This window comes from Botryllus schlosseri, chromosome 1, assembly GCF_051294905.1.
Source record: "Botryllus schlosseri isolate E-star chromosome 1, Bs_hap1, whole genome shotgun sequence".
Lineage (NCBI taxonomy): Eukaryota > Metazoa > Chordata > Ascidiacea > Stolidobranchia > Styelidae > Botryllus > Botryllus schlosseri.
The window spans coordinates 14,403,012-14,420,941 of NC_137236.1; the positions used below are offsets into that span (position 1 = coordinate 14,403,012).

At 41.1% G+C, this 17,930-nt stretch overlaps 2 protein-coding genes across 2 annotated transcripts in view; both read right to left on the bottom strand.

Moving 5' to 3' along the window:
* The window catches only part of LOC145442928 (uncharacterized), a 188,668-nt gene that overhangs the window by 162,966 nt on the left and 7,772 nt on the right, over positions 1–17,930 (bottom strand). The window contains exon 2 of the mRNA XM_080320980.1: positions 15,935–16,131. Within this exon, the coding sequence (XP_080177106.1) occupies positions 15,935–16,131 (197 nt within the window). The remainder of the gene's footprint in view (positions 1–15,934; positions 16,132–17,930) is intronic.
* Positions 838–10,985, bottom strand: LOC145437763 (uncharacterized). Its single transcript, XM_080315059.1, has 3 exons — positions 10,921–10,985; positions 10,045–10,220; positions 838–1,232 (listed from the first exon to the last, which is right to left on the bottom strand). Exons 1-3 carry the CDS (start codon positions 10,983–10,985, stop codon positions 838–840), a joined length of 636 nt encoding a protein of 211 aa, XP_080171185.1.

Here is a 17,930-nt window from a genome sequence, read left to right on the forward strand (position 1 = left end):
CACGCTGCCCACGAAAGATTGCCGGCCCCTTATATATATATCGACTTTCAATTAAATAAAAGGGCAAAAGAAAACAGGAAACAAAAGAACATCAAGATAATCAGTTTTCGGCCCTTGTTAAGCGCCTCCAACGTGGGCGGTCGTGGGCGTCTTCGAGCGATAGCCCGCGTTGCGCTAGCTCGGTCTCTATTGTCGAGCGCCATGTGGTTCTATTCCAGCCACCTCTGCGCCATGGCTCCTGAACTATGGCATTCGCTTGGTCTGTTAGGAGGGCCTGTGACCGAATTAGTACAGCACTGTGGACTGCGCTAGGCATTTATAAGCAATACACCTTTGAAATAGAAGTAACGCCTTTTTTGCACAATTACAAGTATAAGTAGCGATTACCAAGACATGCGAAAACTCATATCTAATGTTGTACAAGTTTTATGGTCTAAGTTTCCATTTAATTAACTACCGCAGTAACCGATGGTAAGCTAGTTTCCAAACCTGACCGCGATATCTGTGGTTTAACATCAACACTCCTTGCCTACCTGTTAGTCACCCAAGCCAGAACTATACAGGGAAACGCAATGTCAGGTTAATTTTCGTACATGCATGGTTTGGCAAATATTACGTACAATAAACGATTGCTTTGGTGCGAGCGCTATTCAGATTTATGCCCTTCGCGACCCATGTTTTGAGAACTACTGTATATGCTCCATTTCTATAATATACTATGGTCATGGTCAATGTGGATGTTCAGCAAGTACGGCACATTTTGCCATGCTGCTATATCTCAAAACGCGGAGCTAATCAACAGATTTTAGGATGATATTCGGCACAGCAACCCCCAAATTAGTCAACATTGGCCTCATCCGTTTCAGAAGAAAATGGGCTGTTGATCAGTGTACGAGCACGAGTGAGTTGAGATAAACTTCGATGGGTATAAAGATGTGATTGATACGTAAAATCAGCAACTAAGTGCTTCTCAGTTGTACTCACTTCGATAGCTTTGATTCCCAGTGTCAAAAGATAAATTCCCATGAGGAAATCGGCTATCGCCAGATTTAGAACCAGGATTTTGTTGCAAATACCGACCCTCGGCCGGTTTGTTGTTATCGTGCCGCGCCGGTGATCGATGCGCAGTTCTATTGAGCATGCACGTATCACAATCGTATTGCCCAGAATCGCCATCAACGCTAACACCCATGTGCCGACGAGGAAGAATGAATTCTTCATCATGTTTTGACCTGTTTAATAAACATGGTACAAATGTAAATATCAAGCATTTCAGAAAAGAGCTGACATCTCTTCATGATAATTCAAAGTATGTAATAAGGAAAATGACCTGGAATTATTATCAGATGTGGTCTGTAACTAATTACTACTATACTACCTTTTCGGAGTTTTCAAGTTTGTTTTGCCTACTCGAACTTCGTACTCAAGTGGTTATGTTTTCACCCTACTCCTAATTTTACTTTACTGCTTTCTGAGCAATTAGGATTTTTGATTTTCGGATTTGGCATTTGTGAAGCAGACAGTGATTTTTTAGACACGACCCCTTTATGATAGTGAAAATTTTCGCGCCGCTCTCATCGTCATATCACAAAATGTAACCGGAATGTTAGCAATCCCAATGGGTAGTTTGATGGCACGGACGGTCATGACTAGGCAAGTGTTTGTTGCACTAAATCGCGAGAAAGTTGCGCTTAATTTTAACAAAAGTTGCATTTATAATTATTTTAAATCATCAGGGTATGAGGTACTCATAAGGTTTCGTTGTATTACCTAACAGTTTAAGATTTGCATGGTGTCTGCTTGCTCCGTTTCTTTCTTCGCTATGCAATCGACCATACATACATTTTATGTTCGTTAGGTTTGAAACCTACATGAAAGCATTTCGCTATCAGCTGCAGAGCAGTTAAGTTTGGCACTTCCCCATTTCCTGGGCCTGGCGAGACGGCAAGAAAATGACGCAAAGGTCATCGAACTTGCCCCAACGGATTGCAACAAAACTCAGTATTAGCGATTTTAACAAAATGAATAGCCTGAAAAGGTGACTCAGTGATAATCGAATTTTCGGCGGTCTCGACTGGCGTCCACCAAATGGGGAAGGAGCTCAAATTTAAACGACTGTGAACCAATCAAGCGATCTATTTACAATGTAAATTTTACATACATATAGTTCAGGAACTTTGGTGCTTGGCTGGGGTTGTTGAACTTCTAGATTGCACGCCATTGCGTCATAGATAGATATTATTGGGATACAACTAATCAATCAAATAGACAGTGACGTGCGGTCCAATGAGGCAGGTCAGGCAGTGCCTCACCTGTCGTCTGGGTGAGTAAGTGAAAATCGTGAAAACGCTCGATGAGTCGATGATTTATTGATGTTTTACATCGATGTTCTTAAATAACTAAATTTGACCATTTTTATCACCCAACATCATCAAATCTGCATAATTATTATTCAAAAACACAGCGCCAAACGTAAGGTGAGGCACAGGTGAGGCACGGGCGGGTCGTGCCTCACCTACGACTATGCAATTCATCATAAATAGCTCGGTATTAATACCAACTGGTATCAATCATAGGCTATCTTCACACTGATTCCGAAAATCCAAATATTAACAGTGTCAGACCACCAGAACCCCCTCAAAATCGCCAATGAAGATGACATTCGGCTTTATTACAGACAATGCCATCGTAAAGAAACAATGGCCAGGTGAGGCACAAACGAATCTGCCTCATGCACTATTCGCTAACAATTGGACAATCGAAGCGCAGTGAAACGCGCTATCGGTTCCGGAATCCAACAGTCTTGTAACTAGGAATTATATAGTAGCGACGGCAAATACGCAATGCGGAGCCAATACATTGCTTTACTCATGTAGCTGTTATATATTTTCCATCCATAGCTACGTTAAATTGTGGTATGTGATAGCTCCTTGCATAAGCTACATTGTCGTTGTTTGTGTCCTTTATTCTGTGTTCGACTGCATATAACCCCTATTTGTGGTATGTGATAGCTATGCTTACATAGCCTGCGTTGTCGTTGTTTGGTCAGTGGTGCCACTCCTAGTGTATTTTAACTTGGCCTAGTACATTTTCCATCGAAATTCGGCAAATCTAGTGTTTTTTTACACCTTTGTTGCCTTTAAAAATGAGCGAGAGTGTAATAATTTCTTCGAAAAATTGAATTGTCTCCATCCATCTCTACAATTTACCGTGGAAAAGGAAACTGATGCTGCCCTTCCCTTTTTAGACGTCTTAGTAGAGAGATCAGGACAAACGTTTTTAACGTCGGTGTACAGAAAACCTACTTTCACTGGTCATTATATTCGTTAGGATTCATTCTGCCCGAAGCGGCGTAAATTAAACCTCATTTCATCTCTCGTTAATCGCGCCTTGCGCCTCTGCTCACCGGAAAAACTGTCACGCGAATTGGATGATATCCACTTGATTCTCTCCAAAAATGGTATCCGGACCACATATTAAAATGCTCCATCTCTAGGGTATTGAAAAAGTCGGATACAGCTCCAAAGTATGGCCCAGAAAAATGCCCGGCATTTTTACACCTACATTGGCTAGGTAACGTGTAGGGCCATTATTATATGACCTTAAAAAATCAATTATATGACTTTATTTTTTGGAAAATATGACTTTATATGACTTTATGTTAAAATCGTGTATTTTTACATGTAACCAACTCATGGAACTGACAAGTAAAACATACACAACATAACAGTTGCAGAGAATGCTTGTTGCAGAGCTGAGGAGCGGATCGTTCTTGCTTCAATCCATTTCTTATGCTTGAGTGTTGCAAGATGCTGTTCAACAAAAAAACGTTTCTCATGCTTCACAATGCAACTGCATACCTGACAGGACACTTTCTCTGTAGGGGAGATTTTGAAGTCCCTAAAATTCATTTACAATAGCTTTGACTTTCGTTACATTAGATTCTCTATCTTTTGGCATGCTGAACCAGATATTCTTTCTGTGTCTAAGTCTCTTATGAATAAACTTGAATGGAACTTGTTAAATTCTTCAGTTTGCTACTAGTTGTAATGTATTTCTACATAAGTATTAAGTAGACCAAGACTGAGCTTTTTAGCTTGCCTGCCCACTGACTGAACTTCAAATGACGTCCCACTTCAGTGCACAGAAGTAAAATGAATTTTGTAGCAACATGATGCAATATCTGACCACATAACGCAATGTGTGACCTCATAGGTCTGTGGCTGTAATGTTATGTAGGCTAACCTTATAGTTTGCCTTACTTACTTAGTGCTTAATGGCTTCACAGCTTAAATTGGCACTTATGATTTAAAGTATACATCAATATGACTTTATAACTCAAATATGACCTAACCAGGAAAATATGACTTTATATGACTTTATAACTTTCTTAATATACCCCATAGGGATGCGGTTTTTACGTTAAAATTGATTGCACGACTTACTTATGCATATAAAAAAAATATGACTTTAATGACTTTAAATGGCCCTAGTAACGTGTCTAGCCGATTTGAAAAGCTTATTAAATCGGCTGTTCACCGTTGCTATTACAGCGTTAACACGCATGTAGTGTACACGACGAAACCCTTGTTACCCAACTCTCGAAAAGATGTACTTCCTGCCTTTGATGCAAGTAATGTTGTATACCAATACAAGTGCCACTGTGATAGTAGGTATGTAGGACGTATATCTCAAAGATTGTTTGAGCGTATTAAGCAGCATATCCCAAAATTGATTCGGTCAAAAACATGCGCAAATGATCGCACGGAGCTCGCACGTCAGTGCAAATTGGCTGCAAAAACAGACTGCTATGATGATTACCAAGCATATGCTTCGTCAATCGGTCAGCATCTGAGCGAAAACCTTGCCTGTGCACAGCACTATGATGACAATATGTTCACTGTCATTGCGCGTGGTAGGTCTGTGTTTCATTTAAAAGTGTTGGAGTCTACTATTATTCAGTTGAGCAAACCTATTTTATGCAGACAGAAAGATTTCCTCTATAACCTACAAATTTCTCATTAGTGCGTGTTGTTCCGTGCGTGTAATTGTTTATTTACAAATTGTGCTGCTACTATAGTACCGTATGTCCGTATACTTCGTAGTTTGTTATTGTTGCCATTGATACAATGCGAATTTCATGGTCTGTAATTTTGATTGTTGCGTCATACTTTGCCTTTTTGGTTTTGCTTTTAAATCTGTTAAATCCCTTCAGTGTGCCGATAACTCTTGAAAAGAGGCACCCGAAAAGTCTTCGAGTTTAATAAATATACTGCTACAATGGATGTTGTATTGAAAGCTATATTCAAGTTCTGTACCACGAACCAGCTATTTATGTTTTTTTACTGAAAAAATTTGTAATTGAGGATGCTATTTTCATGTGCCTCGAATAATTTATACCGGTACTTGAAGAGATAGTAATTACTATCTGTCTAAACTTGCCCATTTAGCACAAATAGCGACCAGTCCTACATATATTGTAAAATATGGAATTGCAACGGCTATTAGTGTGCACAGAAAATGCTCACTATGCGCGCTGCTATTGTTGCGTGCGTACGTGTTTGTGTGTGTGCTTGTATGTTGGGGGGGGGGCGTGCCTCACCAGCCATGAACCTCACCGCACGTCACTGCAAATAGAGAACCATACTGGAAATAGTCTTATAGCATGTTTTTGAAATCGCTCATTTAATTTTGCGCGATATTGTCAAGTTGCTGTAAAAAGAAGCACGACAAAAATGCAAAAGTTGCAACATAAAATCCCTTCAAACACATAACATCATACTACATAAATTGTGAGTATTTAGGTAGCTTCCGGAAGCTGTAAAAAAGTTGCGAAAGTTGCAAAAACTTGATCTAATTGTGACTGTTGATGAGAGAATTATCTAATATGAAATTAGGACTATACATTAGGGTTGTGAAAGAAACCGTCGTGGCCTGCATGTCTGTTTTGACTGAGGGAAAGCACAGAACACGCGCAGAATTATTGCAAAGGCGCTTATGCAAGTGGCGAACGAATGTCTTGTTTCAGTAGGGATGCATCATTATTGAATACAAATATAAAGCTTAGCAATGACACTACATTGTCTGATCTTATTAGGTTCCAGTCGTGGCATATAATTAAAGTCTAGAATGCCCTAAGAATTGGCTGAATCAGCCGTTTATGCTGGGGACCTACAGCAAACTGAATTCACTCGTAAGTGAGCACTGTCAAAGTCGTCAATAATGCCGCACAAAGATGGTATGAACATTAAAAAAACAGTTTGCTTGTATAGCTTAGCCTTAGAGAATCGCAGGCATGACAGAGGTGAAACGGCGAATGATTGTGCAGTTTTAGATTTAAATATATATCCGAGAAATACCTAGTTATGGTTGCAATTACGTCAGTGCTCCTACTTTTCTGGGCGTAAGTAAAGTATATTAGTAATCGCAAACTGGTACAGCACACCATGCGTGAGATGGATGCCGCACAAAATCTTATCTGCTCAGATGTTATATGGGCCGACCAGATAGCTTATATAATGGAACCCCGAAGAACTGTAACTATCGCACTGCTTCAATGCATTTTAAGCTCGTTCAGTATCTATGTCTGGCTTGATTCCAGCATTTGTAGTGTTCCAGCCGGTAATGATTCAAGATTCATTCAGGACATGCTGAGATATACCAGCAAACTATCTGTTTGCTGTTCATACCAGCATAGTCTATGCTTACCTTTACACCTCTTACTATGGCATCATTGACGACTTTGACAGCACTTACGAGTGAATATATTTTGCTGTACGAGTTCAATAAGTCCGCAGCATAAACGGCTGATTCAGTCAATCTTTAGAGCAGAGGTCTCAAACTCAAATGTGCTCGCGGGCCATTTTTCCAGTTTTGACGGCGCCGCGGGCCGGAGAATTTATAGGGGTATTCTATGTCTTTCCAAGTAGGCCTTATTTGGTGGGAATGAATTGTCCCATTGAAAGTGAGCCAATCCAGCAGACTGGCAGCAATCACACATCGTCAGAATGTGATTTACTCTTGTATCAATTTACACCTGGCACGAAAAGAATCATCACATTTATACCTATTTGAATAGAATTGTTGTTGTACTTGATATACATTAATTATAAAATATAGACACCATATGGGTGGACAAATGTCTGATGCCATCATAAAAGCTATCGGATTATAATTTTGCAGCTACTATGAATATTTTGAATTTAACAGATTGATAAAACAGAGTGATCTGATATCAAAACATTTTTAGGTTGAGCATTGTAATTCCAATCCAGGATTCGGGTATACTTCTGATAAGCATATGACGGCATTCCGAATCACTCCGAGTCCACTCGAGTCATTTTCATTTTGCCATCGAGTTAGCCCGAGTCTGAGTAATTCTAAGAAAGCTCGCGTCCGAGTACAACTCACAAATTTCAGTCACGAATCGTCTAAGGGTCAGGTTTTGTCATCATGAATTGGAAATGTGACGAAATAGTGAATCTTCCACTGCATGGTAGCGTTTGCATCTGATTTGATAGTGAAATTTGATGAATACTTTCAGGCTTTCGGAGCAATTTAAGAGGGAATTTTCGCTTTATAACCTGAAAATATATATATGTGACACTTATATATTGTCAAAATAATAAAAATCTAAAAATGTCGTCGCGGGCCGCACAAAATGCTCTGGCGGGCCGCGTGTTTGAGACCTCTGCTTTAGAGCATTCAAGACTTCAGTTATATAGCACGACAGGAGCCTAATAAGATCAGACGAAGTAGTGTCATTGTTAAGCTTTATATTTGTATTCAATGATGATGCATCCAGGGTCTACGATACCTTCTGACACAAGAAATTCGTTCGCCGCTTGCATAAGAGCCTTTGCAATATTTCTCAGCGCGTTCTGTGCTTTCGATTACCAGTGAACTCGGAACTTGGTGAACTCGGCCCTCGGGAAATTTTGTATTCAAGTGTAATAACAACTATTAATATGAATTGATAAACTAGTAATATTATTATCGAGTGATTTGTCGATGTTGTACGGGGGTCAGGGCATGCGTAGATTACGCTGTCACAGCGTGATTAGATCACAGATCGCGTAACCGCGGAAAATAACGATACCCTCATCACTTGGTGAATTCGCCTTTGGAAGAATTGGCACTTGAACATTTTCGCATTAGAAATGCATTTACTATGAATGAACATTCTCAATTAGGAGATCTCGTAGATTGGTAGATCTCGTAATCTTGGGATCCTTCAACCCTATTATAGGCATACCCTAACTCACCCTAAACCTAATATCCTCACATCCAACTTTAATAGACCCTCTCCAAACTATAATCTTTGGATACCCATACCCTAACTCCATCTTTGACCCTAACCCACCTCCAATCCTGATATCCCCCTCCCTCAACCCTTATACCCCTCCCTTAATCTTGGGACACCCTAACCGTAACTTTAATCCTAACCCATCTCAATCCCTAATACCCCCTCCCCAACCCTAATATCCCCCTCCTTCAACCCTAGTACCTCTCCCCTAATCTCGGGATACCATAACCCACATTCCCCCCTAATACCCCCCTCCCAAACCCTAATATACCCCTCCCCAACCTTGATTTCCGTATCTCCAAAGGCAATAAATAATTTGTTTTGACCTGATCATGGAAAACATTTGTGGATGAGGAACACTGTCGTGATGGTAAAACGAAGAAGCGCCGCTTGATCTTCCAAAGCTCCGATCTCACATTACTCGCATACAACGCCAAGATCCATCTTCTCAAAACTCACACGCCCGTCACACACGCCATCAAATTACCAATGCCAAGCAGACCGCGCGTGGCCGATACATGAGCGTTGCGTTATTTCCCGCGGCTACGCAATCCGTGATCTCTAATCACGCCGTTATTAGTTTAATATTTCATATTAATAGCTGTTATTACACTTTATTACAAAATTTCCCGAAGGGCCGAATTCACCGAGGGCCGAGTTCACCAAGCGCCGAATTCACCAAGAGCCGAGTTGACCAAGTGCCGAGTTCACCGCCAACCGGTCAAAACAGACATGTGGGCTACTGCGGTTCCTTCACAATAAGCTAATCATGCTTCAAGTTTATGTGAAGCAGCTTTTGTTTGTTCATCATCACGTATTTAGTAACTCAACATGCCCTGAATTGTGTGGCGAGATAGCGCAGTGGTATAATCCGCGGCTGCAACACCAATGGGTGCGGGTTCGAGTCCGACCGACTTCCGAATTCCGATACCTAAGTGTTGGGGGTTTACCTAGGCTCCTCCTCGCCACCTCATCCGCGCCAGCGGTGTCTTACAAAAGCCTAGAGGTGGGCCGTGCTATAAGTCGGCAGTTACGGAAAATAAGAAGAATATCGGCCTGGTGTAAATGACCATAGTAGTCGACAAACACCATGAATACCGCAAAACAAACAAACAAATGCCCTGAATTAATCCTAAATAATTATCTGCCAACCAAACTACAATCACCGCCGTTAGCAGAAGCAGACTCCTTAACAGCTAATCAGCAAGCCACCACTGTCGTGGTCATTGAAGCATAGACGATTACCAATCGAGAGTCGTTATTTCGTGATTACTAGTCTTGTTGCCGTTCTATGGGCGCTGGCAAGCCCACTTGTTGGTAGCTACTTTCAAACGCCTTGCGACAAATCTTAACGCATTCCTGTGAGCTTATTCCAGGCTCATTGCTGTTTTTTTATCAATAATCTATAGAATGAGACATAGATACCCATCATTTTTGAGATTTTTCAAATTTTGGACAGCCGTAGCTGTAGCTGCAGCTGTAGCTGTAGCAATAACTATGAATTGGAGTTGAATCGCGCACAGCGCGAAACAAATTTCAATTGACTGCAGCTTTGCGCCCGTCTTGAAATGCTTGCACGCCCCTCTAGTTTGAGAACCACTGATTTAGACATCTATAAAACACTACTGAGAGTTTCATAGGTTACTTAAAAACCTACTTGAGTAGTCTGAAAAAGTAGATTATAGAATAACTTGGTTTCTCATCCCATTCGTGATCAATTTGTTACGTCCTGCACTCACCGCCGGAGAAACTGTCCACGCTGTAATCACACTCGTCCTTGCCGAATTCGCAATCCAACATTCCGTCTCCGAATTTCTCCGGAGGCAACCTGGGCGGCTTACGGTCGTAGCAGTAACGCCTGTCGGGACAATCGACTTCGTCAGCGTCGTTATCGCAGTTTAGCACCATATTACACCTACAGATAAAGTGTTACATCCACGTTGAAGTATAGCGCCTTTCAATAGTAAGCGTGTGGGCAACCGCTGACTTTTTCTGAAGGCGACAAAAATGTGAGTTGATTGCTGATTTGGTTAGTAACGGAGTACGTATACTTTTCCAGCGTACTACAGAAGGATTGTACTACTTGCACAACTTGCTCAGGTGGTAATGTGTTTAAACTATACTTCCATTTCTACCTGAACAGTTTTCAGGTAAAACCACTTACTAATAGGATTTTGAACAGTAGAAAGCTTTGGCATGAGTTTGCAGCACGATCGCCAGATAATTGTCAAACGAATCCCATCAAATAGTTCCTGTATCACAGTAAATGAAAATATTTTCGAATATTGTACCTATTTGCCGTGTAGTTGGTAATTTTGCGTTCAACGGGCAGATACATTTTGTAATTTTGAAGTTCTGCTTAACTGGTGAATGTATATGTAAGTTGTATACACCGTACAATCAAATGTACTCTTTGCAAGTACTTACTAGGGTAGTGGTTCTCAACAGCCGATATGCCAGATATTTTAGAATTTTATACATCAATTTCAAAATGCAACTTGTTGATAAAACAAATAAATCATCAAGTTTCAAACTGATTCAGACCTTCGCCAGTTTCTTAATTGATAGTATCGTGAGGTAACATCATGTCCGTTAATTAACATGTTCGATTTTACTTGAAGTTCATGCCGTCTCCGATGACGAAAAACGAAATGCGAGCGACAACTTGGAGATGACTCATCTTGGATCTCTTTATCCATCATATTATCGTCAGTTAAAGGTGAGTATAGGGCTATAGGCCTACGCCCCACAGATGCAACAACAATGGATTCTTCGGCGATTGGACATTTATACTACAAGGGCACCATTATTATATTCAAGTTGTTATTGATTTGTTTCAACATTCGAACTCTGATTTAATTTGACTTCGGCAATGACATGAGCAATAACTCATACTTACAAGTATGTCCGATACCCGGATTAGGCTACAATGCTCAAATGCTCTGATATCTATCTCATATCAATCTTTGTTACATTCTAAAATATTCGACCTATAGTTGTGGCATGCCATATGTCCGCCAGATGCAAAATCATAACGTGACAGCTTTTATACGATGTCATGATGCGTTTGTCCTCTCGCATGGTATCTATAAATAAATATTGCGACAAATTATGCCAAATACAACAATATGAATTTTCAAATATTTAAAAATGTTACGTTTTCGTGGCAAGCGTACCTATTACAAAAGTAAATCACATTTTTCACCATGTGTATGGACTGCCAGTCTGCAAGGTCCTGTCCAATAAGGCTTACTTGGAAATACATATAATACCCGGCCGGAGGCGTCATCAAAACCTAGGAAATTGGCCCGCGAGCGCATTTGAGTTTGAGACCCCTGCTTTACATTTTGGGCTGATTTCAATTTTTGAAGGCCCGCCGGTCCGCCAAATCTTTTTTGAATGGTTGAGAACTACAGATCTAGAGTACTTTTCCGACCCTTCCATTTAAAGAGGTTATGAGATGTCTTGAAAATCGCAACTTCTACTTGTAATTGAGTATAACTAAAGCAACGTCGTTATTACGTAACTCAACACTAAATTTAGCCCTCCGTAAGCTACCAATATCAGTGACTATCAGTGGCGTTGTAAAGTCGAAAGCATGTATCAGGAACTCGCCTCTCGAGCTTATCATACGTGGAGTTATAGGAATCGTTTCCGCACGCTATCCTATCGCATCCGACCTCGTCTGTGGCATTAATACAATCCACCAAACCATCGCATATGTAGAATTTGTTGGATTCGTCGTCTATCTTCGCGCGTGCTGCTTCGTCGATGGGCATGCAGTTATGTGTGCCAAGCAAAATATGTCTACAGAATTCCGGCGTGTCTTCACATTCCGCCCCGCATTCATCATCCAAATACATGCCACATCTTGGACGTTTATCGCATTTAGTCACTTCGATGTCGTTCAATCCGTTTGGAGAACACGTAAAAAGGCTTTGTCGTTCAGAAGTTGTGTTTATACATTTCGGACAGTCTTTCAAAACAAGGCCATTGATATCTGTGAATTTGGACTTGGCAAGGCAACTGTATCCAACCGTACCGTTACCCCAAGAAATTTGATTACTGTTGCAGTTGCGTTGGCTCTCGCAAAAGGCGACGGTCTCATTATATTTGTGACGACACAGGCATTCGTCGCTCAAATCCAGACAGTCCACTATGCCGTCACATACCTGGTTGACGTTGATGATCAGCCCGTCTAAGCACTGGAAGCATTTCTCGATGTCTAGCGCGCCGCTATGCTTAAAACATATGTCGCGTTGATCGGGACAAGTGGAATAGACAGTCAAAGTCGGATCATTAGCATGACGCCATCGGTCAATCAGTTCACGTGGCAGCGTGCATCGCTGTCCGTTTACTTCTGGTGTTTTGTAGAACGTTTGTAACGGACACTTGAACCCTACTTGTTGCCTAGGCTCGTCTTCGCCACCGGCACACGAGCGGGCACCGTCGCAGAAATCGGAGAAATCTTTATCGCGGTTTTCATGCTCTCTGCACTTGCCACCGATGTACACGTTCGTGTTGTCGCATTTCATAACGCTCTGGAACCTGACGTCCGGCGAACAGTTGAATTCGTCGTCGTTCAGGTCGATAACGCAATCGCAGGGCTGAACGAATCATAAGGCGTTGAATGAAGTAAATATGCATCAGTAAAAAAATGTAGGCTCATAGACTCATCAGAAAAAATAGAAACTCGAATTGAATGAGAAATATTCTACTGTCCTTTTTATATTTATTACATGTTACACGTTATTTAGTTTCAGTTTATGCATGATGAAGTCTCGGTAAAACCACCTACTTGATTTTGAGAGTTGGGTATCTCATGTTTTTATATGTACTTTTATTATACTGTCAGGAGTCGCTAAATTGTACTTTGGAATTCAATTAACTATTGTTATTTATATACAATCTTCGCTCAACATCAAGGCTATTTAAGCTGCACACTGCTCGGAAGGCAGCGACTAAGAAAATGTGCTTTGTACCATTGCATATACATTTCCGTGCAGTAGTTCTCGAATTGGGGGCGTGAAAGCTTCAGAGGGAGGCGATTTTTTTCGCGCTCCGCGTGATTTACCACTAGCTTATAGTTGTTGCTCTGTGTATTGTCAGACTTTGATATTTCAGAATTCACTCATCAACAGATAGTTAAAATGTATCATGTTTAACATTGTTTCGAATCATGACGGCAAATAGATATTTTTTTAATTAACCGTCACTTTCTCATCACCTAATATCCACACATTTACTGAGCAGCATTTATTAACAATAAAATTTGGAAACAAAATTAAAATACACAGGAGAATATAGCTAAAAATTTCACTCGGCCCGCCAACGTAGTTTTTACTTCTCATCAGAAAAAATAGAAACTCGAATTGAATGAGAAATTTGCTACTGTCCTTTTTATATATACTACATGTTACACGTTATTTAGTTGCAGTTTATGCATGATGAAGTCTCGGTAAAACCACCAACTTGATTTTGAGAGTTGGGTATCTCTTTTTTTTATATGTACTCTTATTATACTGTAAGGAGTCGCTAAATCGTACTTTCGAATTCAATTAACTATTGTTTTCTTGGATTTCACATGAAACCGATCTAAGCGAGTAGTATGGGCAACTTTTAAACATACATAACATTTTCGGTATCGTGACGTAAAGCAATTCTGAAGCAGATCCTGAAATCTCCACACTACGTCACAATTCTGCTACCCAAGTTCAAGACTTGTATGCTATCATCAGTTTGCGAACCCATGAAATGTCCTGGTTCGTGTGAACGCGGATGGGGACCTATGACGTCACGTGACGTCATATTGCTAATTCAAAACTTTCTATATATTAATGTACAATGTACCTTGTAGATGATACCTAGAACATACTGGATTTTCAACGTCACATAATGTATCAACTGGAACAATAAAATGCTATATATTTCCAAAAAATCGCTTTGCCAATAATTTCGACGAGGAATCGGCTAGACCGGACAGATGTGTTTTTAAGAGTTGAACACCGGTTTACTTGCGCCACATATTATCCAAAAAACAAGTTATACAGTAGCCAACACCAACAACCCGATCGGACGGATTTGGTTTTTATGATGCAATAAGGATATCAAATAAAGATAGATTCCGCACGCCTGATGATTTTTTACATGAGACATCGATGAATTCTTCTTATCAATTTCGTTGATGTAAATAACTGATTGGATGACTAAGCACAATTCACTTAATTCCTGCATGCAGTGTGTATCGTTCTTGCTGTTGTGGCGGGCAAAGCTCACAGAGTCGCTCAAGATTCACAAACAGAAAGCTGAATATTCCGAGCAAACTTTCGAGCATATAATTTTTAAAATTGGCAAAGGTCGATGCCCGTTTCGTGCTGAATTTCTTTCCATGCTGCCAGCGCCATGCGGAGAGTGGTCGGAAGTTGAAATGCAATGAATTTCAACCAAAGACGTTGTATTGACTTGAAAAATTGTATTACATGAAAGTCATATATGTTGCGATCATAGTCAAAGGCGCAGTCGGGAACGTTATGTGTCTTTGCCATCACCTATCTTTGTGGAAATGGATTTTCGGCACTCGTTCATATCAAATCGACAGCACAGATTTTCAAGACAGGGCCGTGTATTTCAAGAAAGGCAGCTACGGAATTCGCTTTGAAATAAGACAGGTGGCGGAGAGCTAAATTTGAATTAAAACTGTGTGGGTGTGTGCATGTGTGTGTGTGTGTGTGTGTGGCGGGCGGGTTGCGCGGGTCCGTGACTGTTCAACGGGCGTCCACGAAGAGAAAAGTTTGAGAACCACTGATGTAGTGCAAAGCTACACAAGTTGGGAGAAATGAGATATATGCGAATTCGTGATCAAACCGCAGCATTGAGACAGGGTGTAGTGAAATAGATTACTTCGAAAACATACCAAATATGATCTAATCGTGATGTAGAACAGGCATTGGATTCTTTGGGGATCGCATAAAAGGTACGAATTTAGCATTCCACGTCATTCATACATACTTTTGTGACGTCATCATGAGTGATACTCGAATACTCGACTATAGGATAATATTATAGAATGCAAACATGGAACGGCAACGACCGATTTTGCAGCTTCGTTTCACTTCGCTGAGGCTGGAGTCCTGGAGAGGTGGAAGCAAATCATGCGTTACGCGAAAAAACTTTCAGTTAGATGTATCATGTGCAACGGTAGCACATAGCAAATACATATTTTGGCGATTTTGGTGTCAAATCCCTTCTATTCTCTGAATTTGGCATGGGTCAAACGTACCTGACCATAAGATAAATCGCAATATAATTAGGATTATTGCCGTTGGTTGAGACTAAGAAGTCTCAGCATTCATTTTCCTCCGGGTACTTCGCGCCCCCCTTCACATGCTTTCTCGACCCCCCACCCCCACCCCCAGTTTGAGAACCACTAACTTGGTAACTCAAGTTTGCCCAGTCCAGGAGGTATATCTACTGCTAGCCAAGTGCCCTATATATATTAGATGAGATGCAACAAATGGATACAATTTATAATGCGATCCGAGTACACATACCGTGTGTTGGATTATGCAGTTCAATAGACGAAATATTGAGCAATAAAATATGTCTAGAAAATAGCATCCGGTACTTCACCTTATCAAATCGCGCGTAATAGTAAGATGACGTTGTTTCTTCATAATCGTATTCATTCGCACTTCCATCATCGGGGAACCAATCGTCGGTTGCGGTGTTATAATTCGAGTCATAATAGTGTTCCGGTAAATATGCAGCTGGGTTGTTTTCATCTCGTTCTCCTGAACTTTGCTCGCACACACACCAGGCAGTCAGATCTGTAGTAATGACCAGGTGAGTCCAAATTTTTATGCGGCTTCCATGTGCTAGAAACCAACTGCAGCGACCTTCATCCTCACAGCAGGACTTCACCCGTCATAAGCAGGTGGTATTTTTCTAATCGTGCTATAGCAGTGGTTCCCAACCTTTTTGTCTTCATTCCCCACTTCGGATTTTTTCCGAACCTTCATTCCCCACCAGGACCGTAACAGCACGTTGTCAGTCCCGCCCAAAAACGTAGGTCTTAGGCCCCCAGAACCCCCTCAACCCCGCTGAGCCTGTACGCATTTCCCAGCAATTTATCAGCTACTTTGGGTCTAATGTTTAGTGCGTGGCCCTTATATCGACTAAACGTGCGAAGCGCGAAAATTTTTTATAATTCGTGTTTGAATCGGCCAATATGATCGGGAAATGCATGTATTTTACTATCAATTTTTTATCCCCTCTGCTCACGTAATCAGATTTACCGGTAGAGTGAGGTGTGTTGGAAAAGGTAGGTCCCCTAAATAAGAATTGGACATCTTCGGGCAGATCCGTTGGTATATTGATTTCGTTACATTATGCTATTTCGTGACCTCCTATATCTGCTATGTCAAAAGATATGGAAATCGCCAAAGCTAAAGGGCACACACGATTTCACATTGGTATTGCTTTACTGGCAAATAACTTTTTCCTGCGGGATGGCATTTGTCCTGTGGGGTTCAGATCACCAGGACAGGGACATTCGACGCCAGCCATGTAGCCAATTAAACATATATGTATATTGTATATATATCGAAGTTCTGGGTCACCACAAGGGCATTCCTTGCCGGCCTTCTCGGCCAAGGTCTTCTCGCTACTGATCGTTCTGGCACACTTCTCGGAGTTGCATGTTTCATATCCTATAACTTCATATGCCTTGGTGCGTCATGGCGCAGTTATAGCCGATGCCGAAGTTTCCATTTCTATAAATTGTACGTATTTTCGTGGGAAAGGGTACCTAATAATCAGATATTCCGCAATATTGAATCGCGCACACAGCGCGATTTTTTTTAAAGGGGCATAACTTTAACAAAAATACTTTAATTTATGTGTATTCACGATATAATTTTGGGCCCCCTCGAGCTCGCGTCCCCCCAATTGGGGGATTTGAGGTGCGGCAGTTACGGTTCTGTTCCCCACTACCCAGCACTTTTGTCATCACAGAGCAGCTATTTGCTGGTTTGACTACACAATACACACAACCCCACCAGTACGCATGACAATCGCCTATAACTGCAACATAAAACGTACTGTGAACCGATACGAGTAAAGCTAAAAAATTTCGCGAAAGCGTTATTTCACGTCAAACAAGTCGTGCTGGATGCGTTTGTGACGCCATTATTGGCCATCCAGCGTTAAAAATGAGGTTTTGTGAACAACACACGCAATAGAATTTTCGATCCATACATTCAACAGCAGTTAACTGGTAACGGTAATTGCGCATGTGTCTCCGTGAATAAGTAGACTGTTCTGTATATAGTTTTGAACAAATGCGTCTATTCCCCACCAGAAACCATTGAATTCCCCACCAGTGGGGAATTCCCCACCGTTTGGGAACCACTGTGCTATAGGGATCGGGTGAAGTAACACGAGTAGGCAAGGTCTACCGGTCTGGGCCCGTCCAATTGTCATAACACGAATAGCAAGCAGCGTTCAATTTTCGTCTGGAGGACGCCAATAATATAGCCTTCATTGCAATATATATAGACTTAACGATCCCATATATAGTGGTCATTAGAAGTATATAACGTACCGCAACAAATTTCCTCCACTGGTA

Bases quoted from the DNA above. Each gene is read 5' to 3' on its own strand.
- LOC145437763 (XM_080315059.1), bottom strand. From the start codon at position 10,985: ATGAGTCATCTCCAAGTTGTCGCTCGCATTTCGTTTTTCGTCATCGGA. The intron at 10,221-10,920 runs GTAAAATCGAAC...CTTTATCTGTAG, and splicing joins GGAGACGGCATGAACTTCAA to GTGTAATATGGTGCTAAACT. The intron at 1,233-10,044 runs GTGAGTGCAGGA...TTTATTAAACAG, and splicing joins CGTGGACAGTTTCTCCGGCG to GTCAAAACATGATGAAGAAT.